The sequence below is a fragment of the Chelonoidis abingdonii genome, chromosome 2 (assembly GCF_003597395.2).
Source record: "Chelonoidis abingdonii isolate Lonesome George chromosome 2, CheloAbing_2.0, whole genome shotgun sequence".
Classification (NCBI taxonomy): Eukaryota; Metazoa; Chordata; order Testudines; family Testudinidae; genus Chelonoidis; species Chelonoidis abingdonii.
The window spans coordinates 109,285,083-109,310,152 of record NC_133770.1 but is presented as its reverse complement, the minus strand read 5'-3'; the positions used below and the strand labels follow the sequence as shown (position 1 = coordinate 109,310,152).

Genomic DNA, 25,070 nt, shown 5'->3' with positions numbered 1-25,070 from the left:
TCTCCAAAAAGCATATTTGCATTCTTCCTGAGCTCCCAATACCTGAAGGGTCTAAACTTGTCTGAGGTGGTTTAAGGTATGTTCGTCATTACCCCTCTCCCATGAAAGAAAGGGGCAAAAAATCATTTTTGCCATTTTCAAGATGTCACGTATTGTCTCTGTGCTGTGGTAGACCTGGTGCTGCGCGCTGAACTCAGCGGCATCCTTCCCTTCGCTTTCCTGATCAGCGGTCAAAATGGTGTGAAACCTCTCTCGCGTTGAGTGCTCCTGCTTGGGCCTCAGTGAGGTCGCCGAGGGTGCCTGGGCGTAAAATGGAATAACTGCCCTGTCTTCCTGTAGACGTACAAATAGCTTGGTGACCCGTCTCTGTAGCAGCTGGAAGCTTTGAGTCCATCCGCGCCGTTACTCTTTCGTGTCGAATAAAAGATTGCTTACTCCCTTGGACTTCATTAAGCAGTGGAAGCTAAAGCGCTTCTCCCAGCCGCAGATCCCGAAGATTATCGTCACTGTGTGGACTATATAGCAGCTGGAGGCTGGCCTCCCCCTCATTTATTTCGCTAAAGAGTCAGTGTCTCTGTATTCTAGGCAATCTTATTTATTTCAACTAACAATGGAGGGGAACACTGCACAGTGCGACCAGAGGGGTGTGGAGGAGGGAAGCAACAGGTGGGTTGTTGCAGGGCACCCCTAGAATGGCAGTGGTCATCATTTCTCCGGATCTTGGGCTCTGACCCGGAGCGCTGTGCTCTCTCTGGGCTCTTCTGTAGACTTTGCCCCATATTCTAGGCAGGACGATTTATTTTAGACCTAATATTAAGATGGGAATGACCGGTGAGTCATTCCCATTTTGCCATGGCAGCCCTCGTCTGACCTCTCAGCGAGGCCAGCCCGGAGCCCATGACGCCGCAGATGGTACAAAGATTGATAACCGTCATCGCCCAATTTCCAATTAGCAAACGTACAAGACTTATTTGAACTGTCATCGCCAATTTCCAATGCAACGGTACAAAATGGATGATAACCATCTCTCATCACCTTTTACCATGGCAGAAGTTGCAATAGATTGGTACCAATCTCTTGCTCTTGCAAAGCCAAATTATGCTGCTGTGTATTCATGATACTTGCTCTTTCCAGCATTCCAGCTACACATACAGGTGGACATGACAAAAGCAAACGGCTCGCATTGGTTCCCCCATGCTATGGCGTCTGCCAGGGCATCCAGGGAAAAAAGGGTGCGAATGCTTGTTGCTGTTGCTTTCACGGAGGAAGGATGGGTGGCCGACATTTACCCAGAATCACCCGCGACACTGTTTTTGCCCCATCGTGCATTGGGATCTCAACCCAGAATTCCAATCAGCAGGGGAGACCGTGGGAACTATGGAATAGCTACGGGATAGCTACCCAAAGTGCAACGCTCCAAAAATCGACGCTAGCCTCGGTACATGGACACACACCACCGAATTAATGTGCGCAGTGTGGCTGTATGCACTCGACTTTATACAATCTGTTTTACAAAGCCGGTTTCTGTAAAATCAGAATAATCCCATAGTGTAGACATACCCTATGTTCCTCTTTTGTTTTACTACCTTTATGTGTTACCCCAGCTTTCCAGGTAAATGCCTCTGACCAGCTCAGCCTGCTTAAGAAAAATTCAGGAAGGACATAAAGAGAAAAAAAAATATTTTCAAGTTCATACTATAAGTAAAAGGAAATTACATATTTAATAGAATATAAACAGCTTTTGCAAACTCAGAGGACATCTAGTGGCCAAAGCTAGTAATCACTTGTTTAGCATTACAACACTCAATCTTATCATCAAAGATCCCGTTTTCCGTGACAAAAAACCAAAATTCTCTGGTAAAAAACAAACATTAAAATCAGCATTTTTCCGTGATTAAAATGAAACACTGAACTTTAGTTTCCCTAGCCACAATATAGATAGGTACCAGTCGAACTAGGATGACCAAACGTCTTGTTTTGGACCAGGCCAGTCTCCTTTTTAAGCCATGTCTGGGATGTCCTGACTTTTTTTGGCAAACTAGGCAAGAGAAAATGGGACAAATGCCCAGTTTTGCCCTCAGGGGGGCACAGAGCAACATTTGGTGTGGGCTTGGGCTGTCAGTCCCTGTCCTGGGCAGCTCAGGCCAGCCCTGTGCGGTACCCTGTTTTCACATTGGGAAATACGACAGGTTTCAGAGTGGTAACCGTGTTAGTCTGTTAGTCAGCAAAAAAAACAGGAGTACTTGTGGCACTTTAGAGACTAACAAATTTATCTGAGCATAAACTTTCGTGGGCTAAAACTCACTTCATCAGATGAATGCAGTGGAAAATACAGTAAGAAGCTATATATACATAGAGAACATGAAAAAATGGGTGTTGCCATACCAACTGTAATGAGAGTAATTGATTAAGGTAGGCTATTAGGTGAACTATTATCAGCAGAAGAAAAAAAAACTTTTGTAGTGATTACAGTTGATTACAGTCCTTAGAGTCGTTTTTCTCCTGCTGACAACAGCTCACCTAATAGCTCACCTTAATCAATTACTCTCGTTACAGTTGGTATGGCAACACCCATTGTTTCATGTTCTCTGTGTATATATAGCTTCCTACTGTATTTTCACTGCATGCATCCGATGAAGTGGGCTGTAGCCCACAAAAGCTTATGCTCAAATAAATTTGTTAGTCCCTAAGGTGCCACAAATACTCCTGTTCTTTTTGGGAAATATGGCCACTCTTTCAGTAAAATTTAGTTAATATGTTTTCATTTTTTCACAAAATGTAAAAATTAAAGATTCTCTAAAAATGCAAATTCTGTGTTTTTCCCCACGGCAAACAGCTTTCTAGGGCCTGGTGAACACTACGTGTTTATACCGAATTTAGCAGTGTTAAACCGATTTTACGCTGCACCCATCCACACAACGAAGCCCTTTATATCGATATAAAGAGCTCTTAAAACCAATTTCTGTACTCCTCCCCAACGAGGGGAGTAGCGCTGAAATCGGTATTGCCATGTCAGATTAGGGTTAGTGTGGCCGCAATTTGATGGTATTGGCCTTCGGGAGATATCCCACAGTGCACCATTGTGACTGCTCTGGAAAGCCATCTGAACTCATATCCACTGGCCAGGTAGACAGGAAAGCCCCACGAACTTTTGAATTTCATTTCCTGTTTGGCCAGCGTGGAGAGCTCACCAGCACAGGTGACCACGCAGAGCTCATCAGCACAGGTAACAATGCAGTCTCCTGAGAATCGAAAAAGAGCTCCAACATGGACTGCACGGGAGGTATTGGATCTTATCGCTCTAGGGGGAGAGGATTCCGTGCTAACAAAACTAAAGATGAAATGAAAAAACATTTGAAAAAATTTCCAAGGCTATGATGCAGAGAGCCCACACCAGGGACTCAGTACAGTGCCGTGTGAAAGTTAAGGAGCTCAGACAAGCCTACTAGAAAACCAACGAAGTAAATGAAAAGTCCGGGGCAGGGCCAAAAACATGCCACTTCTATGCTGAGCTGCATGCAATTCTAGGGGGGTCCGCCACCACTACTCCACCCCTGTCCATGGATTCTGAGGTGGGGGTGGTAATCGCAGCCAGGGCTGAGGATTCTGCGGATGGGGAAGATGAGGAGGAAGAGGAGGATGAGCTTGTAGAGAGCACACAGCACTCCGTTTTCCCCAACAGCCAGGAGCTTTTTCTTACCCTGACGGAATTACTCTCCCAGCCCTCCCAAGCAACTATCCCAGACAATGAAGCCATGGAAGGGACCTTTGGTGAGTGTACCTTGTAAATATAAGACATGGTTAAAAAGCATTTTTTAATGATTAATTTGCCCTGAGGACTTGAGATGCATTCCTGGCCAGTATAGTTACTGTAAAAGTCTGTTAACCTGTCTGAAGATGGAGCAGAAATCCTGAGGGACATCTCCAGGAAGCTCTCCTGAAGGTACTCCAAAAGCCTTTGCAGAAAGTTTCTGGGCAGCGAGTGCTGCTTTATTCCGTCCTCCATGGTAGGACACTTGACCACGCCATGCATGTAGCAAGTAATCTGGTATCATTGCATGACAAAGCCTAGCTGCGTATGGTCCCGGTGATTGCTGGCATTCAAGCAACATCCGTTCTTTATCTCGCTGTGTTATCCTCAGGAGAGTGATATCGTTCATGGTAACCTGGTTGAAATTCAGGAATTTAAGTAAGGGGACAGAGATGGCCATTCCTACTGGGCTGTTTGCCTGTGGCTTAAAAGAAATCCTTCCTGCAGGTAGCCAAGCAGGGGAAAGGGGCGGGGGGCGATTGGCGCTGAGCTTTTCCGTTTGGCTAGCAGGGATCTTCCCTGCTACCAGCCACGCGGTGGGGGGGGAGGGAAGGGGGGTGTTTAGCAGTGATCTTCCATGATACCAGCCACGGGGGAGGTTTCTGCTGCTGCACATTAACAGGAAAGAAGCAGCACTCAACGGGCTTTGCTTGCTATTTGGGAAAGGAGGGCGCTGGATAGATGAAGGCTGCAGAAGACGAAAGACAATGGCTTACCATGGCCGCATGCAAGCCGAATTCTGCTGCCGGACCTGCGTCTGTGATCTGTAACACCAAGCCGCAGGCACTCAATATTAAGATGCAAAATGCGACCTTGTAGTGAAAACACATGTGCTATGTAAGGTGAATAGTGTTGTTCACCGTGAAAGAGTATGACCATTGTTCCTCTAAAATGTATCTTTTTAAATACTTCTCTCCTTTTTTCCCTCCCTCGTGCAGCTGCAAATTTTTCAAGCCTCCCTACTCCGTCCCGAAGGCTATCTCAGATAAGGCAGCGGAAAAAAAGAAAGACGCGAGAAGAAATGTTTCGGAAATCATGGAGTGACCCGCAATGAAAGAGCTCATCTGAATGAGTGGAAGGATGTGCTAGCAAAGTACAGGAAAGATGCCAGTGACGTGAGGACAGGAGGACCAACGTGAGGACAGGAGAGGACGCTTGAGATGAGAGGAGGCGGCAGGAAGATCAGCGGTGGCAGGGATGCAACTCTGGGGCTGCTGCGTGATCAAACTGACATGCTCCAGGCATATGGTGGAGCTTCAGGAACGGCAGCAGGATCACAGAGTGCCGCTGCAGCCCCTGTATAACCACCCTCCCCCCTCACCATGTTCCTTAGCCTCCTCACCCCAGACGAGTAAGAACTCGTGGGGGGAGGCTCCGTACACCCGCCCACTCCACCCCCAATGGACAGTCCAACCAAAAGGCTGTCATTATTATGAAATTTTTTTTAGTGGCTTTTCCTTCCCTACTATCCTCCTCCCAAACCCACCTGGGCTACCTTGTCAGTTCTCTCCCTCTTTTTTAATGATTAATAAAGAATACATGATTTTTAAATGAGAGTGACTTTATTTCCTTAGAAAGCAAGCTGTGATCAAAGGGGGGTGGGTGGCTTACAGGGAATGAGTCAATCAAGGGGGGGGTTTCATCAAGGAGAAAAACACAACAGTCACACTGTACCCTGGCCAGTGATGAAACTGGTTTTCAAAGCTTCTCTAATGCGCACCGCTTCCTGGTGTGCTCTTCTAATCGCCCTGGTGTCTGGCTGTGCGTAATCAGCGGCCAGGTAATTTTGCCTCAGCCTCCCACCCCGCCATAAAAGGTCTCCCCCTTACTCTCACAGAGATTGTGGAGCACACAGCAAGCAGCAATAACAATGGGGACATTGGTTTGGCTGAGGTCTGAGCGAGTCAGTAATGTGCGCCAGCGCGCTTTAAACGCCAAATGCACATTCTACCACCATTCTGCACTTGCTCAGCCTGTAGTTGAACAGCTCCTGACTACTGTCCAGGCTGCCTGTGTATGGCTTCATGAGCCATGGCATCAAGGGGTAGGCTGGGTCCCCCAGGATAACATACAGGCATTTCAACATCCCCAACTGTTATTTTCTGGTCTGGGAAGTAATTCCCTTGCTGCAGCCGTTTAAACAGAGTAGTGTTCCTGAAGACGCGAGCGTCATGAACCCTTCCGGCCATCCCACGTGGATGTTGGTGAAACGTCCCTTGTGATCCACCAGTGCTTGCAGCACCATGGAAAAGTACCCTTGCGGTTTACGTACTGGGTGCCCTGGTGCTCCAATGCCAAGATAGGGATATGGGTTCCATCTATCATCCCCCCACAGTTAGGGAATCCCATTGCAGCAAAGCCATCCACTATGACCTGCACGTTTCCCAGAGTCACAACCTTTCGTAGCAGCAGCTCAGGATTGCTTTTGGCTACTTGCATCACAGCCAGGGCGGCCTTCCATTGAGGCGAACTAGGCAATCGTCTAGCCCAGGATTTTCGGGGGTGGCATTTTGCCGGGAGGGGGGCGGCAGGTGGCTCCAGTGGACCTGCCGCAGTTGCTGACGGCTGCCAGACTGCGGAGGGTTCGTTGGTCTGCCAGGCTTGGTGGAGCTGCAAGCAGGCAGCCTGCGGATGGTCCGCTGGTCCCACATTGGCTCTGGTGGACCTCCCGCAGGCACAGCTTGGGAGCTCCACCGGAGCCCCGGACCAACAGACCCTCTGCAGAAATGGCTGCGGCAGCTCCACCAGAGCCGCAGGAGCAGTGGCGTGGGGCGCGGAAATGGCTTTGCGCAGGGCGCGAAAAACTCTAGCGCCGGTCCTGATCACAGCAGCCCCCACAGTAGATTTTCCCACTCCAAATTGATTCCCTGACTGACCGGTAGCTGTCTGGCGTTGCAAGCTTCCAGAGGGCTATTGCACTTGCTTCTCAACTGTGAAGGCTGCTCTCATCTATTCTGGTGCTTCAGGGCAGGGGAAAGCAAGTCATAAAGTTCCATGAAAGTGCCCTTATGCATGCGAAAATTTCGCAGCCAGTGGGAATGGTCCCACACCTGCAACACTATGCGGTCCCACCAGTCTGTGCTTGTTTCCTGGGCCCAAAATTGGCGTTCAATGGCTAGAACCTGCCCCATTACCAGCAGGATCTCCAAAGTGCATGGGCCCACAGTTTGACAGAATTCTGTGTCCATGTACTCATCACTCTCGTCGCCGCTCGGCCCGTAGCCACCACCTCCTCGCCTGGCTTTGCAGGTCCCGGTTCAGCATTGACTGCACAAGAATGTGTGAGGTGTTTAAAACGTCCATGATTGCTGTTTTGAGCTCAGCAGGGTCCATGCTTGCCGTGGAATGGCGTCTGCAGAGTTCACCGCAGAAAAAAGGCGCGAAACGGTTGGCTGCTGCTACTTTCACGGAGGGAGGGGTGAGGCTGTACCCAGAAGCACCAGTGGCAGTGTTTTTTGCCCCATCAGGCACTGAGATCTCAACCCAGAATTCCAATGGGCGGGGGAGACTGCGGGAACTATGGGATAGATATGGGATAGCTACCCACAGTGCAACACTCAGGAAATCGACACTAGCCTTGGTACATGGACGCACACCGCCGAATTAATGTGCTTAGTGTGGCTGCGTGCACTCGACTTCATACAATCTGTTTTAAAAGAACGGTTTTTGTAAATTCGGAATAATCCCGTAGTGTAGACATACCCTAGGACTCCTACTTATTATTCAGAAACAATGCCCTTTGTTGTTTTTGCTATCTATGGACTTGTTCATTAATATTGCAATGTAACACAGTAATCGTCAGTTATATACTAATTTAGGATTGGACTTTTCCTTACTACCCTCTCCTCCATAGAAAAAATGGAATGCTGAATTCTAGAAATTGTTGGCCTTGTAGTATGCCTCAGAAAATTCAACATCTCTTTGTAGTGATTTTGTTAAGGACGTTGTATTAAATGAGTCTGATATGATTTGTCTTTTTTATTTGTTTAATATTGTGATTTTGTTCATGTCACAAAAGAATACAGCTATATAGGCATGTATCCTATGTATGCAGAGGGATAGTGTACATAAACTGCTACATTCTTCTCCAAAACTATTGAGTTCTTATACTTGTTTCTCCCATGACTGTACACTGTTATGTTGATTGAAAGCATGGTAAAAACTAAATCTTTGCCTTGAAAGGTTTACAGCTTCAGGAAGATAATAGTTAGCAGTAGTATTAGAAGTCTAACTTTATACACTTATGACAGATTTTTTAACTCAGGTGCTTAGTATCACGCACAACTATTTAGACACCTAATAAGTGACTGTTTTCAGAAGTAATGAGCACTTCTAGGGCCAATTTCTAGCTCTTATTTTAATCAGTGGGAATTGCTCAGCGTCAGTCTTATCTGAAGCCCATTAAAATTAATAGAAATACTTCAAGATTTCAGCGGACTTTGGATTGGGGCCCCTAACTCTAGAAAGTAAAATTTGAAAATGTTGACCCTAGAAATTGGTTTTAAGGGTACGGTGTGCCTGCAGCTCGCACTGCAGCTCCCTGCAGCTCCCACTAACTTCAACTGGAGTTCTGGATGTTGAGCCCCTCTGAAAATCAGGCCTGTGATATCTAAAGTTGGCTACCTGAAAACAGAAGCATCCAAATGTAGAAACTACTTGTGAAAAACTGGGTTTGAGGCCATTAGCCAAAACCTCATTGAAATTAATGGGAGGTGTCTTTCAACTGACTCATTAGATGTGGGCGAGGCCCTAATGGCCAGATTTAGACAGGTGCTCAGGCACTGAAACACAGATAGATGCATAGTGGGATTTTCAAAAGCATCTAAGCAGGTTAAGTCCTAACTTCCACTGAAGTTACCTTTGTAAATCTGGTCCTAAGTGTTTTTCCCTAGTGGATCAACAGCAAAAGAAGGAACATATAATGCCATATATATAAAGTTTTCTGGCTCCAAACACTGTTCCATAGCCACTGGACCATAAATAACACATTATAAGGGTGTATAGGCACTATCATAAGTAGTCTACACCTTTTGACAGACAACTGTGGGTAGACTATTATAAACATGTTCTAGTATCATGGATAAACACCACACTACTGAGGGATGGATATGAATTTACATATTTAACTTACATTACTACAAATGTTTTCCAATCACAAAGATTTTTTTCTTTACATATTTAAACCAAGGTCATTTCACAAAATATCAATTAAACATTCCATGAAAAGGACTAAAATAGTTACAAGAAAATGCCCAGATTCCACGTCACTCATTTCTCTTCCATAGGGAATCAACCTGCATTGCCCTAATATCTGCCAGCAGAGGAGTGACAGAATTAAGAAGACGTACAGAATGATTTTGCCATAATTATTCTTATCCAACAGAATATACACTTGGTGAAACACAGGAATTAACGAGGTGGAGAGGTGCTTCTAGTTTATTTATGTTTTTCCAAAGTAACCCATCTATAGAATTGTAAATTAATGAAAACAGAAGCTTCTGCTTAACTTCGTTTTCTCCTGAAGTATTTATTAAAGCAGTTCCAGGAATAATTGTGCCACAGGACGTATAATGTGAATAATGAATAAGAAGAGGTGAGAGAGAAAGAAAAAACAAGAAATCTGAAAAAGCATCAGATTTCTGAATGATGGAAAAAGATCTATTCTGAATTTCTGAAGGGCCAATGTTATTCCAGTTTTACACTACTTCAACTCTACCTAAATGAGTAACACTGTTCAGCACCAGATTGGAAGTGAGCAATGGAGAATCAAGCCCTAGGGTTCTGTGATGAATTCAGTCATAGGGTAGGCTGCAGGTGAGAGATATAATCTAACACAAACATGAAGGGTAAAGTTTGCCATACTGTATGAGATAATCCTATTAGCAAAATCTCCCATCATCTTGTAGCTGCTGCTGTGACTACATTTTATGTATCCAGACAGAATGGTCCTTTAAATTGGCTCAAATGCATTGATCCATGTGCAGTGAAGTTGTGCTCTAATGGCCATTGAAGTCAATGGCTATTTTTCCTCTGACTGTAATGGCCTTTGTGTGCTCAGTGAGCCACACAGTGAAAACCTCCTGGTACCTAAAACCCAACAATATCACTTGTGGAACAGACCCCCATACAGGTCCCTCCATTCAGGATACAGAAAATCCTATGTCCTTTCTCGTGTAAGACCAAGGCCTTGGGCCTTTTTTTTCTTTTCAAGATGACTAGAACTCCAGCAGTAATTATAGTAACAGCAAGGTAACAGAGGCAACATACTGAGCAGTTCTTGTGTAGCGAGGTTTTGAAGTTCGAATACTGCCAAGAGTAATCACATCTACACTGGCGTTGTCTAGGTCTTCAAAATTCTCTGCACCAATACAGCCACTGTTTGGATAAAAAGGAAAAGCAAAGACATATACATTATTCATAAGACAGCTGGTGGAGGCAGCTGAATCATACTTCAAGCTCCACATCTATAGTTATTTATTAAAATGGTCCACAAGAAAATACATGGAGATGAACTATCCTTTGTGCAGTAATGTCCCAAGGCAAAAACAAACACACAGAACCAGCAGGATATAATTAAGGACAACCCTACCACATATGTGCAGTGATCAGTTTCGGGAAAGCTGGAAGTAACGTGAGAAACATCTGTCATCCCTACTTTTTTCTTTGACGTTTATACTGTGCCACAGTAAAGTGTGATACCTTTGAGATGAGGACACAATGGAGCCTCATTCTTGACTCCCACTATTGTAAATGAGGAGTAATTCCACTGAAGTCAGAGGAGTTACCCAAGAATAAGTAGAGGAGGATAGTCAAGCTGCAAACCTAGCATTAGGAAGATGAGACAAATGGGCTGATTGCATTAAATCAAAACTGAAAAAATACATAATGTTTACTTACGTGTAGAGAGGAATATGTTGAGTTCGAGAGCTTGGGCTTACACTGTTAAGAAAAATACAAGATATATTAGTTATTAGAAAAAAGATGGAATTGATTTAACTGATTATTATGTTAAGCAAACTTTTTATGCAGCAAACATGAAAAGATAAAGATAAAAAGATAAAGAGGAAGTGACTCAGAGACCTCATTTTGAGGACTCACAGGAGTGGCAGAAGCAAGTCCAAGTTTTGCTTTCGAAATGACGGGGGCGGGGAAGGCTCAAAATCAAGTAGTGGTGGGGGGAGGTGGCATAGATGTTAATGCCCCTATTCAGCAGGCAGAATTCTGGGTTTTCAAACCATATCACAGGTAATTGCTGCTTTAGTCACTGTGTGGCAAAGCTTTTTAAAAACTGAGCTGCTCTTCAGAGGGAAGCTCAAATCCCATGGACTTAAATGGGAGATATATCAATTTAACATCCGGCTTGAATTTGCTCTCTCTCTTTTACTCTGTCCCTCTTGTTCTGAGCCATCACATTAGGGCTTTGCTGTCCTTCCCTTCTCACTCTGCCGACCTGTCTTTTCCCCTCCCTGCACAACCTACTGTCTTCTATTTAATCTATCCCTCGCTCACCTCCCATCCTCTCTTTACCTGTCCCTGACTCACCCTCTGAGCCCCTATTAATCTTTCCCTACTGTTCAGCTGAAATGCATTCTGAGATCATTTCTAACACTACAAAAAAGGACAAAGTCTGGATTTTGTAAATATGTATATGCTATTTGTAAAATCTCTACAATAAAAATGCACCTCTCAATGAAAAAGTCAGAGGTGCAGCTATTATGTAGTAACTAGCTACTGGGAACCTCTCTAGTCACATTTTCATGTCTAATCCTCCCACAGGAAGCCTGATCTCAGGTATATTTTTCAATAAAATTATTAATGGAATATCTTTAACCTTTCTGATTACAGTATGTTGGTTAAATGTACAATCACTGCAAGCTCAGAGGACATCTGTGTAACTATATTTGAAAAAAGAACTATACCATATACAGAGAGATCCATAAAGGAAACATGATGATTAAAAGACAATAAAAATATAAAAAAAGAAACTTACAAATCAATTGGTTTTTGTGGTGAAGTAAAAGATCTTGTTTGAAATCTGTCCCAGACGCCCCCAACAACCTAGAATCACAATCAGAATGTTTCTTGAAACATGAGCTCTGTGTAACACAATATCATCTAATTAGGTAAGCCCGACATATTTTTATGTGCTGATCCTGCAATCAGATCTGCTGGCCTGTGCAGATCCAGTTGCAGGACTGGGCTTTAGTTTAAAAAATATCATTAATTAGACAACCAAAACACAGTGTAGAGTCTAGACCAAATGATATGAAGTTTTGAATCCTCTTTTTTTTTGGGAGAGAGACCTGACTAAATTGAATGGAAAACAGATCAAGCTGTTAACATTTTGGAAGTGTCAGCCAGCTGGGATGAGGGCAGTCTAGCCTAGTGGCCAGGGTCAGAGCCATAGTCTGTCATCAGGAGCCAAAGCCCAGGGTCAAAACTGGAAGCAGAAACTGATTACCAGAGCTGGGGCTCAAGCTGGAGTCCATGGTCAGGAGCTAAAGACAAGGGTCAAACTGGAGGTCAGGAACTGGAGCAAGCAGGGTATCAGGAGGGGTTCCAGGCCAGGGTAGGACAGAGGCAAGGCTGGGTGCAAGGCAGGAGCAGCAGGAACAAGGTAATACAGGAGCAGACACAATGGAGCACAGGAGCACTGAGAAGACAACAAGCTGTGGCTGCTGCTGGCCTAAGATCCAGCCTGTTGGCCTCTGCAGCCAATCAGGTTGTGTGGCTAATCAGACAGCTCGCTGCAGGCCAGTTGCAGACTAGCTCTGCTGCAGGCCCTGATTCCTGACAGGAAGATTCCAAAATGAACTGTGTTTCTCATGAACTTTTCCCTCAAAAAAGTCAGTGATTTAGGTTATAACAAATAAACTCCTCTGTCCTCAGGTAACTTCTAGATATTATAGCAGTGACCTTAGGACACATTTTTTAACAATTTAGAAAAGAGATAAAAGAAGCCAGGCCCTGTGAAGCCAGCTGAAGCGCTGCTTTCTGAGTCAAGTGGCAGAGTCTGCTCTATGAATACTGTGACCCTGCTTTTTACTTTTGAAAAAAGTATGCATTTGTGAGCATAAATCCCATAGTTTTGGTACTGATTTTCTAAGCAACCTGATGCATTCCTCATGGCACTTTGTCTTCTGATTTGTGACGTATTTGCATGCAAGCTATTTGACTGGGGAGGTAAATAAGCTACAGGTTTTGTGTGTAAAACAGAGGGAGGAAATTTCCCACATTGTACACCCAAAAGTGCCTCAATCTTGTCCTGACGGGGTGAGAGAATAGCTCACACTCATGACAATTCAAAACTTGGCCTCTGTTAGCTGCTAATGGTGCCAATTAGTATAAATTGTGATAGCATTTTTTGGTCACTTGAACATTTGCCCACTGGGAACTAGATGGAGACCCAGTTCAAACAGGTCTTTTAGCAGTAATCACAGGGGAACATTTCTTCACCACATTTAGAGTGGTACCACAGTGGTGAAAGTCTCTATACAACTCTACCCCTGATATAACGCAACCCGATAGAACACGAATTCGGATATAACGTGGTAAAGCAGCGCTACGGGGTGGCGGGGGGAAGGGGCTGCAAGCTCCAGCAGATCAAAGCAAGTTCGCTATAACGCAGTTTCACCTATAACGCAGTAAGATTTTTTGGCTCCTGAGGACAGTATTATATCGGGGTAGAGGTTTATTTCATTATCGATCTCCTAAGCCATCCAATCCTGTCTCACTCTAATAAAGGGGACTATATGTTTTAATATTATGTTATAGTTAATATTTCTTAAAAATATAGGTGAGATAAAACTATGGGCCTGATCCAATGCACGCTGAAATCAATAAAAAGCAAGTCTGGTCAAAAATTCTCCTTTATGGGATGGGCTCCTTGTTCAGACTACATCTCCCATAATGCACCATGGTGAGTGATGCCTGAGATATAACCACCTGGAGGAGAGACTGTGGTGCATCAGGGAAGATGTAGTACAGCGAGAGAGTCCAAGTTATAGAGGAGAATCATAGCACATGTAATTTTAACTAACTACCAATATGGCAAAACCACAACAGCATTTCCAAACCAAAAAAAATAAAAATGTTTTCAACTGAAATAACGGAAAGTCAAAATTTTTTATAGAAAATTTCAACTAAAACTATTTTTTCCCCTTTTCACTGACATTTTTAATGGAAAAGAGCCCATTTCTGCCCAGCTCTAAAGAAAAGGTTCTGACTGACTTCAGTGGGCGTTGGATTTGCAGTAAATGGCTTTTGTGGCTTGTAAATGCTCCAGTTTCACATCCCTGAATTCTCATTAAGTGACTCATTTACTAACCCTTTTCTTTGTCAGATACTAAGTAACAAAACAAAAGATAGGCTTTAGCCATCAAGTCAGGATCCAGTTTTGGACTTCCTCAAACTATGGAGATGTTTGGATTTAAGGTATTGGTTTGGGCCTATTTCTAAAAGGTTAATGCGACCTGAAGGCTGTACTTGATGCTGTATTTCATTAGCAAAAATCACAAACTGTTATTTTAAAAAAAGGTTCACTGACTTGGCTTATTTCTGGTGCAGGATTGTATCTCTTTATTGTAAAACACTGGGAGATGGGATCAGCCATCATTTCTACTGTTGATTCTGGCTGTGGGATTTTGGGTGGTAATATCTTATCCCAAGGAACTTCTTCATAAGCTCTAGACCATTAATAAAAAGAAGAAAAGGAACATATTTAAAACAATCATTATAAGTGATGCATGTGTGACATGTATAACTAGGGGATTAAAATGTACTTTGCATGTGAGGATTAGATTTTGTAATGCAATCTCCTAATAGTGAACATATTGGATCTGCACATGAGAACATATTTCAGGAAACTGCAGAGAAAGAGTGATTTTTTTTTTCTTGATGGCCAATGAAAGAGAATGAATGACAAAAACTTGCCTCCTGGGAGAGGAATTTTTGGCACACTGTGAGCCACTAAAGCTAGTTAAAGTGGCCATATTTGTCTTACCAAAATACCCCTTACTTTATGGGGAGGAGCACTGAGTTAGAAGCCAGGAAATCTTCTCTTCCACTAAATGCCCTTAGCAGGCTCCACACTTCCCACCCCTCCTTTACAAGAGGCAAATATCATATCTCCTCATCTTGCAAATGGAGTAAATGAGGACCAGAGAGGTGGCCCAATACTGGATGAAGTTGGTGGCAGAGTTTGGGAGTAGAATACAGATCTCAGATGACAGTGCAGAACCTCATCTAGGAAGCCACAGTGCCTCTTTGGAAAAAAAAAAGTACCTATATATGTTAAGCTTTTATACTGTCGTCCACCACCATAGTATATGAGCACTTTCCATGTAAAAAACAGCAATAGCAAAATCTCTAATGGATTTCATGGAATCTCTGGCACATCTCTCTTTTTGGTGTCAAAACTCTGCTTGGGTTAGGGGTTTTATTTTGGGAGGGAGGGGGGAAAGCTGGAGAATTAGTAGTGGTTTGGCCATAAACGGGGTGTTCGAATTGTATCACTTATGATAGAAAGGTTTTCTCAAAGAGGAAGGCCTTGGAACATTTCCTAAAGAATCAGATCTAGGTGTCTGGGTAAGCTTTTAGGAAGGTGATGCTATTCCTATATGCCCACGTTTGTCATGCATCTTTACATCCACAGATTAAAATGTGCATGCAAGTGTAAATCATCATTAGCTACATTTCTCAGAAAAAAACTATGCATAAGAAGCATGTCCTAGTTGGGATAGCATGTGGTTTCTTTTCAAGCAACAGTATACAAACCCATTGGTGTATCCCATCAGCGTGGTCCATGGAATTCTGTTCTGGCTGCCAGGATTTGTGGAACATTTGTGTTAGATTTTCAGCATAGAATAAAGACATATGCAACCTGCTATTAGCTCATTATGTTAAGCAAAAATTATAATACCCTCACTCTAGGGAAGATAGTTGTTTACAAGGTTAGAAGACATTAAAGAGTTTGTAATATGATTAAGTAACTGCTAGTGAAAGGGATAGCAAAGCCTCTAGTACCAGCACATCTAAGATGAACTATAAAGTATTGTTCTATATATAAATTTATGACCACAATGGATGCTTCTTTTAAGTAAGGCCCTATGAAATCCAATTTATTATTGTAGATTTTCAGATTTATTATTTTCTGATTGTGTTTGTTTCCATTTAAAAAAAAAGTTATTGCTTTATAATTTTTAATCAATTTTTTTGATACATTGACAACAATTAAGTAGCCTTCCTAAAAATGCACAAAAATGTTCAGAATTGGATTGCAACAGGAAAAACTGATTTTACCAAAAAAAACCCTACAATTTCAACAAATATATAGTGAAAGTAACACATTCTAAATCACTTTTAAAAGTAGCACTCAGTAATATGACCAAACTGACATTATTGAACAGTAACCAAGAAGTCCACAGAAGAGCCTCTTACAGTATCAATTTAACTGAATTCATATTTGAATAATTAAAATATTTTAAAAAAGCACTAAACATAAAATGATTCATCGTTAGCATTCATTGTTGCTTTTAAAATTAAACTCTGTACTTTCAACCTTCCTACATTCTGAAGGAATGCTTCAATTAATTTCAAATTTGATTAAATAATTTCAAACTATCAAATCAATAGTTTATTGCTGAGTAGCAATACAAAGTGACAAACTTCAATGTCATTATTTTTGCCATATCTGGCAGACATCTCCATTATGATACATTATGGTTAGCCTGTTAGTGTTTTCCTCAGAAATTGATTCCCTCTTGTCGACAAGTAGATTTTAATATTTACTAAAGCTCCTCTCTGTGGCTACAGAGCTGATAGGGAAGATAATGTAAGGTAGGGCAACCTCTGCTACTTTAGGCACTCGTCCTTTCATAACCCATATATATGCAGTCTCCTTTTGTGGGTCTTTGAGAAGGGGGACACGGATACCATATAAAGGAGCATGAAGAAGTTCTTTCAAATTAACCTGTGCTCGCTTGGGCACTGAACACTTTTATTAACACAGCGCCCCATGGGAATTTCAACTTCTCCCTTAATGTGATGCCAATGTCCCAGAGGAACACATCAGCTCCTGACATGAAAATGATACAGCAAGGGACTGAGTTCTCAGAAGCTGCCCTTATATTCCGGATGTGAGCCCTTCTCCCCTAGCCCCTGCACTCCCTCCCCATACCCTCTGTACCTACTCCCCATGCCTCCTGCATTCCTAGGCCTCCCCCTACTTATCTCCAGGGGCTGCACATGGCTTAGTCCTGCTGCCTGTCTGCTGCTGCGATCCTAGTGCTGGGGAAAGCCTGGGTTCCGTGTTATTGTTTTGATTCCATGATTCCATCCATGTTCTTGTTAATGCGGATTTCATAGGGCCCTATTTTAATCAGAAAATTTGGGTGGAAACAGACAACTCTGTGACAGACAAAGACAATGGGAGAAATAAATATGAGCATTTATTTTCATAGGAAAGGAAAAGTCTAAAGTAATACACAATTTGTAATGAAATGGCCCCATAAATGGTGTTGGGGTTTGAGGAATAGGGACACGTGACATAGATTCAACTGGCAGCAGTTATTCAGAGCCTTCCCTAATTGAAATATGAAAGGAATAGAGAGCATTGTCCGCATATACCCTGCCTGCTGCCAGTTTTGAATTTCTGCATGTATTGTAACTACTCCTTCCAACATCTGCAGTTTAGGGCTGTAGGAAAAACAATGAATTTCTTAAATGTACAGCTATTGAAAGATGAAAAGAGGAAGAAGATGGATAAATATGAACTAACAAAAAAATCTCTTCTTGATAGAAACAGTTGCTCACTTTTGGGTACTTGAGATGTAGAAATAGTCTCTTGCTTTTTCTTCTCGCCAATTTGCAGGAGGATCCCTTGATTTCTAGAGCGAACATGAGAGAGAGCATATGGCAGGATGCCCAAATTAGTTTTGGGAAACTCATGAACACTCATAAAATTCTGAACTTTTTTTTTTTCTAAAGATGAACTGAGCGGGATTTGTGGTCTCTTCCTGTAGACATTTAATCTCCTTTAATATCAAAATGTGATACAAGTAGTTTCACGTTCTTCACAAACTATCCCACTTCCACCACACAAGGCTATGCAAATACCTCTTTATTTGGCTCTGCTTCCTGCATGTTTTATTGATATTTCTGATTCAATGTTCTCACTCACCTCATCTCTTTAATCATTTGAAATGTACCAGCTCACTCCACGTTTAACGTTCTTTGGGAATGGCAGTGCAAACTTACCTTTCTCAGCCTCTGAGACACGCCTATTATAGTGTATGTTGGTTGCTACCAGAAAAAATTATGTTCTTGGGCCCCAATCCAGCAAAGTACTTAAGCATATGTGTAACTATAAGCATGTGAATAGTCTCATTGATTTCAAATAAGATCAGGGCCTTGATGTGGAAGGATGAAGGACCACTAGACTTTTCACTACAGAATCGTACTGTTGGAAGTTAATTGTTTGATGCGAGAGACTAAAGGGGAAGTAATTGATATAAACAGGGTATGCTTATTTCAATTTCAGTTGTATCACAATGTAAATTCTGGAAATCTGCATCAGCTGTGTGCATGGTGTGGGCATATAAGTATATATATGCCTTCTGTATATTATTATTATTTAGCTTATAACAGTATTTAGAAACCTCAGTCAAGGATCAGGGCTGCATGTAGTTGATGAAATCATCTCACCAGTATGAATCTTACTTTTAAGCATTCATTCATGGTTTGTGATAAAAGATTTAAAAAAAATCAGGGGCAGTGGTCAATATTACAAAGTGAGTATGTCAATGGGATACTATACTTATTTCACTGTAATTAGACTAGGAAAAGAATGTAGAATCCTAGATTATACCACTGCATGGTAAGTGTTGGCAAAAGTTGATTTTGAATATTGACCACTATAGCTCTGAAGACTGGACATTTGCAGATTTAAAAGTCTGTTCTGTCATCCAGGCTTGTATAATCATTGAAACAAACAGTACCAGACACACTACCTTAAGTTTTGGGTCCACATGAAATGCAAAGCTATGAATTTGAAAAGAATCTCTTTGTTTCGATGAAGCAGGAGTAACTTTCATTGGACTTGTCCAACCTGAAAGAAAAGACTTGGTATTGTGCTATCCATTCTACAGCTCTACTTAATTTCTTTAACAGTAATTAAACAAATGAAATGAAATAGTTTGTATATTACCATAAAGATTATAATACAGTACATCCATATATATTTATCCATTCCTAACTCTTTAGAGAGAGTTACTTAGAGGCTTTCAGCAAAATAAATTCAAGTAAAATGCAGCTGAAAGAAACAATAATTAGCATTTCATCTGCTGTGATTTGTCCCTACTTAACAAAATGCAATGTATCATAAATGAAAGTGAAGCTATCTTATTTAACATACAGGAAAAATATCCAAATCAGTAATTATGGTAAAACTTCACTAGGAAGTTATCTATATAGTGAGCTCTTGCACAGCAAGCCAGGGTATGAATCTACAACACTCCAGCTTGCTGCACAGCAACATCCCATATGAACATTACTATATCACAGTGAAAGTCATCCTCATTTGCCTCAGTGTGTTGTGAATTTCAAAGGCTAGTTGGGACCAGGTAAATTCAACACACTCATGTGGGAACCTAGCTCTGAATAGTTTTATTCTTGTAATGCTGTAATTAATTGGTATGTATGCATACTACTGACCTCTACTGCAGAGAAGCAGACCTGCTTATATACCCATAGGCACTGTCTACTGGTTATGCAAAAACATTGTTCCTTCAGCTCTTTGGGTAAAGAACGTAGATTTGGTGCCAAAGGCTGGGAGCACTATTCCTCATGCTGTATATATAAAATAAATATGACAGGTGTGCTGCATGCATGTCTTATACAGAAGACACAGATAGTTCTAATGTTACATTTGCTTTACTAATTGAACGGTATTAGGAGCCTATATAAGAAAAAGACCCCAAAATCAGGACGGTCTCTATAAAATTGAGACATCTGGTCACCCTAAATTGAACACACATTTTCAGACATCTGCTTTATGTTATAATTTGCTATTTTCACATCTGGTTTTTGCTGTTAGGATAATTAATCTTCTAACTGTTCTCTCTCTCTCTCTCTTTCTAGTTTCTGTGGAGAGATTCAGCATAGGTGGAGTAATTCTGATCCAGCACTCAAGTGTCTGGAGGTCCCAATGTCCCTCCTAGTCTTGCTCATCCCACAGGATTTTAAGATAGAACAATCTGGCCTCTCTGGACCACGTTGGGAACTCAATGGCTTGGTTGCACGACACTTTTATTTACCAAGAACTTAATGATCCTATCAGAGCTGGTTTCCTATTTGAAGTTGGCCTTCACTCATCACATTGCAGGGATCAATGATGTGTATACTACATTTTGGGTCCATTTTATTTGTCTTACGTTTTCTGAGCCTGAACCTCTTTAGGGTGCATTTAAGTCACAGTTTCAAGATTTTCTGCACAACTATAAGAACTAAACAATTGGTTGGTTTTTTTTGTTATTTTTTTGAGTGAAAGTTGTGGTTCTTATGTAATCATATAAAACCAGGAGCTGAGGCTTTATGAAAAACACCTAATATTGCAAGAGTCACAAAAAGTTAGAAGAGTTGGCAACAGTGCGATCCTCTTGTGAAAGTGATGCACTGTACAGGACATCCACTGAAGTCAATGGAAGTGTTGGTATTGATTTCAAAGGGAGCAGAATCAGACCCTAACAGCAGGTAATGCTGTTCACATGCCTCCTTGTTGAAGTGATTGAAGCCCTAGAGGTAAATCATTTAGTCGAGCATAAATGTTTCTTTTTAATCTCTGTGTAAACTGTACTACTCTCTATAACTGAAAATAAATATACCCTGTGGCCGTTCTCCTCCTTTCTCTACTCCTGTCCAACAAATTGAAGCTACAGATCAGCCACTGAAAAATGATTTCAGAGAAACATAAAAATAAAAAACGGTAGTTTAAATTGTAAAGACTTTCACGATAGGAGAAGCAACAGGGAAGGAGTGGGGCTGCTGATGACACAAAGAATTTCTCTGTTACTTGGTGCCAGTGAAAAACTATCACACAATGAAATATGTAACTGTAAATTATGATAATCAAATCCCTTGAGGAAATACAATTGGTTTTACTAATAGGGCAAGGTCCTCAAGGGATTACTTTGGATTTTTACGTGGTACTTTCTTGATGAGCTACTTACAGGATTAACAGGAAGCACACTATTACACGTTTCAATGCATGCTTGATAATTATTTAAGAACATATGTTGCTAAGAACATTTTATTTTGGTTAGTACCAGCTGGCATTTTTCAATTATTGGTTAACTCTGTTTATACTGCAGTACAAGGTAATGATTGTGAACTATGTAAACTATGGTAATTTGGGTGAGTGATTGGCCAGGCTTGATCTTTTTTAAAAAAGTTTTCGTTTTATGTTTTTGGGCTTTTTTGGTTTTGTTTACATTTTTGTCTCTGATTGTCCCCATTTCCTTTTCGTCGTAACTGCAGGTAAACACCTCGTCTGGCTAGATAGCTATATCATTGCACAGGGCAGGGCCAGTGGGGGTAGTGCTTCCTTTCCATCTGTTCTTTGGGAGGCAAGGGAGGGATGGTGGGCCCGAGTCTACCTCACACCCAAGAGTGGGGTATTTACCCAGATCTGCCTGGAGAGAGGTTTCCAGGGGTGGGCAGAACCCCTCTCTCTCCCTCCCAGTGGCAGATCAAAGGCCTGCTGGGAGGTGAGTGTAGCGGACCACAGTCAGCTCGACAGCAGCAGGAATAGGGTGCTCAGTGCTCAGAGGTGAGGTCAGTAACAAGACCCTAATGGTCGCATCTAGTGTTCCCTTACTCTCACCCATCTTCTTATGGTGTTTGCTGCCCCCCCCAATTCCTAGGGGTGCCTCAGATTCCAGTGGGGGATGGGGGTCACAAATGCTCCTGACCAGACCATTTCCAGCTGTCTTTCCCATTCCTGTGAACAGGACGTATTTTATCCCAACCTCCCAAAAAACTGATCCAGATTCCTGGTGGTTGAATGGAGACTGATTTTCCTGCCAGATGCACAGCTGTCTCAGGCATATGCAGCTGAATTACACTTTACAACTGGATCCAACAAGGTTTCCTGAACCTGAGCTTCTCCAGTAGAAATACACAGTTAGGGCTAGGTCCTTGGGCCATGCTAAGCAGCGTGAAGGGATCTTAAGTGAGCCCGTCAGGGGACTGAGACTGAAATTCCAGTTTCATATGACTGAGAGAAAGGGAACGCTACAGGTGAGCCCAATGGCCTTATTACTAACCTAAGAGCAAGGAGCAAACTACTGCTGTAGGAATGCTAAGGCCAGAAACAGAATGCACTGAGAGCAGTCCTTAGCATAGGGGCTGACTTCCACTGTTCCTGGTGAGTGCTCGACCCCATCCCTGCCCTGTCCCTGCCCCTGCACTGCCCTTTCCCTTCTCCCATTCCACCGCTTCCCGCAAGTCCCCTTCCCCCCCTTCTCTGCCTCTTCCCCTGAGAGGGCCGTATCTCCGCTCCACCCCTCTGACTCCTAGAAAGTCCTAAGCGCTGCCAAACAGCTATTTGGCAGCAGGAAGCGCTGGGAGGTCGGCGAGGAGCAGGGACACAGCATGCTCAGGGGGGCAGGAGGTGGGGGAGAGGAAAGGGAGCTTGGCTGTCGAGGGTGCAGAGAACCCACTAATTTTTCCCCGTGGGTGCTCCAGCCCCAGAGCACCCCCAGAGTCAGTGCCTATAGCCCTTAGGTTAAGTTCCTCCTCCAGTTGCCTTGGAATCTGGAAACTGGAAAGATGGCTTCCAGTCGCCTCCCCTGCCAACTCCACAGCTGTGCTTACAGATCAGAGAGGGCTGTGATAGAGTTAAGGAGACCAGACAGCAAGTGTGAAAAATCGGGACAGGGAGTGGGGGGTAACAGGAGCCTGTATAAGAAAAAGACCCAAAAATTGGGATTGTCCCTATAAAATTGGAACATCTGGTCACCCTTGATAGAGTCCCCCTCTGTGAGTATGTGTACTTTGCAGCTGGAAGCAAGCTTCCGATCCCAGGTAGCCAGACTCACACTCCACCAGGACAATAATGATCAACATATCATGAGTTTTCAGATGATATCTTACAAGACATAGTTTGTACAAAATTTATCATAGTCTTGAAAAAGGGGTGAGCACAGGGATACAGACTGTCAGACAAAAACAGGCCAGAACAACAAGGAATGAAAAACGGTGTTCTTTGTGAGGCTCGCTTGGGTGTAGAATATCTTACTGCCAGAGATCAGCACAAACTCATGTCTGGCAATCTCAGGTCATAATGCAAAATTCATTTTTTTCAGCAGGCATCCTCCAAATAGCCAAGCCATGGAATGTCTCTGGGCCTAAACTTGTAAGATTTACCAATCTTAACTCATCACATGCTGAAATGACCATGGCTTGCTTGGCGGGTCTTTGGATTGTGAGGCTAAAACGAGGAATTCGCTTTAGCTATCCTGTTGAAACTTAGAGGACCAGTTTATAATCTGAGCACTTCTTAGGGCTTGGCTACACTTGCGAGTTACAGCACACTAAAGGAGTCCCGGGCACACTAGCTCACTACCCGTCCACACGGGCAAGGCACGTAGAGCGTTCTGATTCCATGGCTAGTGCGCTACTGGTACTCCACCTCGGCGAGTAGAATAACGTTTGATGCACCCCCGCTGGAGCACCCCAGCATCAGTGTGAACGAGGTGTTGCATTACTGCGCTCTGATCAGCCTCTGGAAATGTCTCATAGTCCCCTTAAATCAAGTGGCCACTCTTGTCATTGCTTTGGATATCCCTTCTGAAACTCCGTTTGACAACTGGCATGCTTATCTTCTCTGAGACAAACCAACCATTACTGTGAAATGCTGTGTGTGAGAGAGGTGGGGGTTAGGTCTGCTGCTATGTGAACTTACAAGACAGCATGCTGACATGTTCTCAGCCCCTACAAAACCCACTCTCTCTCCCCCCACAAATACACACACAACACACTCCCTGTCACATTCCCCCCTCAATTTGAAAAGCACATTGCAGTCACGTGCATGCTGGGATAGCTACCATAATGCACTGCTCTCTGTGGCTGTTGCAATGTGGCCATGCCAGTGCAATAGCAGCTTTCAATGTGGACAGTCTACAGCGCTTTCCCTACTGCACTCTAAAAAGGTTGGTTTAACTTGAAGCGCTCTACATCTGCAAGTGTAGCCATGCCCTTACACGCCAACTACATTTGTATATTCCCAACTGCCACCCCAACACCACAGGTAAACTTCTAAATATAAAAACTAGGTTTGCAAACTTCTGTCCAACCTCCCTTAAAATACTGGTGCTGGAGCTCTCTGTGTTCTTGGGTCTTTGGTGTGTATACAGATTTCTTTCCTAAGATAGACTTTAAAGGGTGAATTCCTGGCCCCATTGTTATTAATAGGAATTTGCTGGACTTCAACCTGTGTGTCTGAAGAGAAGCCTGATGACCTGTGCCTGCATCACAGATCTATCCTCTACTTCAGGTCACTACTCTGACTGAGAACTGAACGCTTAACTTGACCACAGAGAGTTCTAGATTTATTCTCTACCCCTTCCAAATCATCTCCAGCTGCCAAAGTCTGCTGTCTGCCTGCTGGAGAGATAATCATAACAACTCCATGGAAAGCTGTCTCTCCAACCTTCTTTCACTTCTCCATAGCAAACAGCAATCTAGCATTTAACAATCCTTGACCCCTGCAAAGTTCTTGTTTACAACAAGAGCCTTATAAAGATTACGTTTCTCTTTCAAATTCCTTTTGATCTTAAAAATATATTTATATTTCTTTTGCTTAAAGTTTCAGGTTTAAAGCGAAAAGTTCTAAGAGACACAACCAGAGATTAAAAACTCTGCAACAATTTGTGGCACTCAGAAATTTTATGGTGATTAAGGGGCAAGCAGCTTCTTTATGGTTCCAACAGGTATTCCCCTATCTCAGAAACCTCTTTACGGTATTTCCAACGATCCTTTAAAATTTTGTTCTAGCTTTAAATAGCATTTCTATTAGAGAAATAATTGGTGGCAATTGCTTAACCTTAACACAGGTTTCACTAAAATACTCACTGCTGGGAATGTATTTTGCCTTCAGAAGCACCTTATAAAGATTTTTGCATTTCCAAAGTTTTCAGCATCTTGACATTTAAAAGATTAACTAAGAGTTTGATCTTGCTCCTATGAAGGTCAATGAAAGAGT

The 25,070-nt window shown here is 42.7% G+C and overlaps 1 protein-coding gene across 1 annotated transcript in view; it reads right to left on the bottom strand.

The window, feature by feature from the left end:
• The window catches only part of SPMIP7 (sperm microtubule inner protein 7), a 45,704-nt gene that overhangs the window by 19,196 nt on the left and 1,438 nt on the right, over positions 1-25,070 (bottom strand). The window contains exons 2-7 of the mRNA XM_032800298.1: positions 18,820-18,917; positions 17,624-17,697; positions 14,358-14,496; positions 11,802-11,869; positions 10,709-10,750; positions 10,079-10,186 (exon numbers count right to left, since the gene is read on the bottom strand). Of these exons, the coding sequence (XP_032656189.1) occupies positions 10,079-10,186; positions 10,709-10,750; positions 11,802-11,869; positions 14,358-14,496; positions 17,624-17,697; positions 18,820-18,917 (529 nt within the window). The remainder of the gene's footprint in view (positions 1-10,078; positions 10,187-10,708; positions 10,751-11,801; positions 11,870-14,357; positions 14,497-17,623; positions 17,698-18,819; positions 18,918-25,070) is intronic.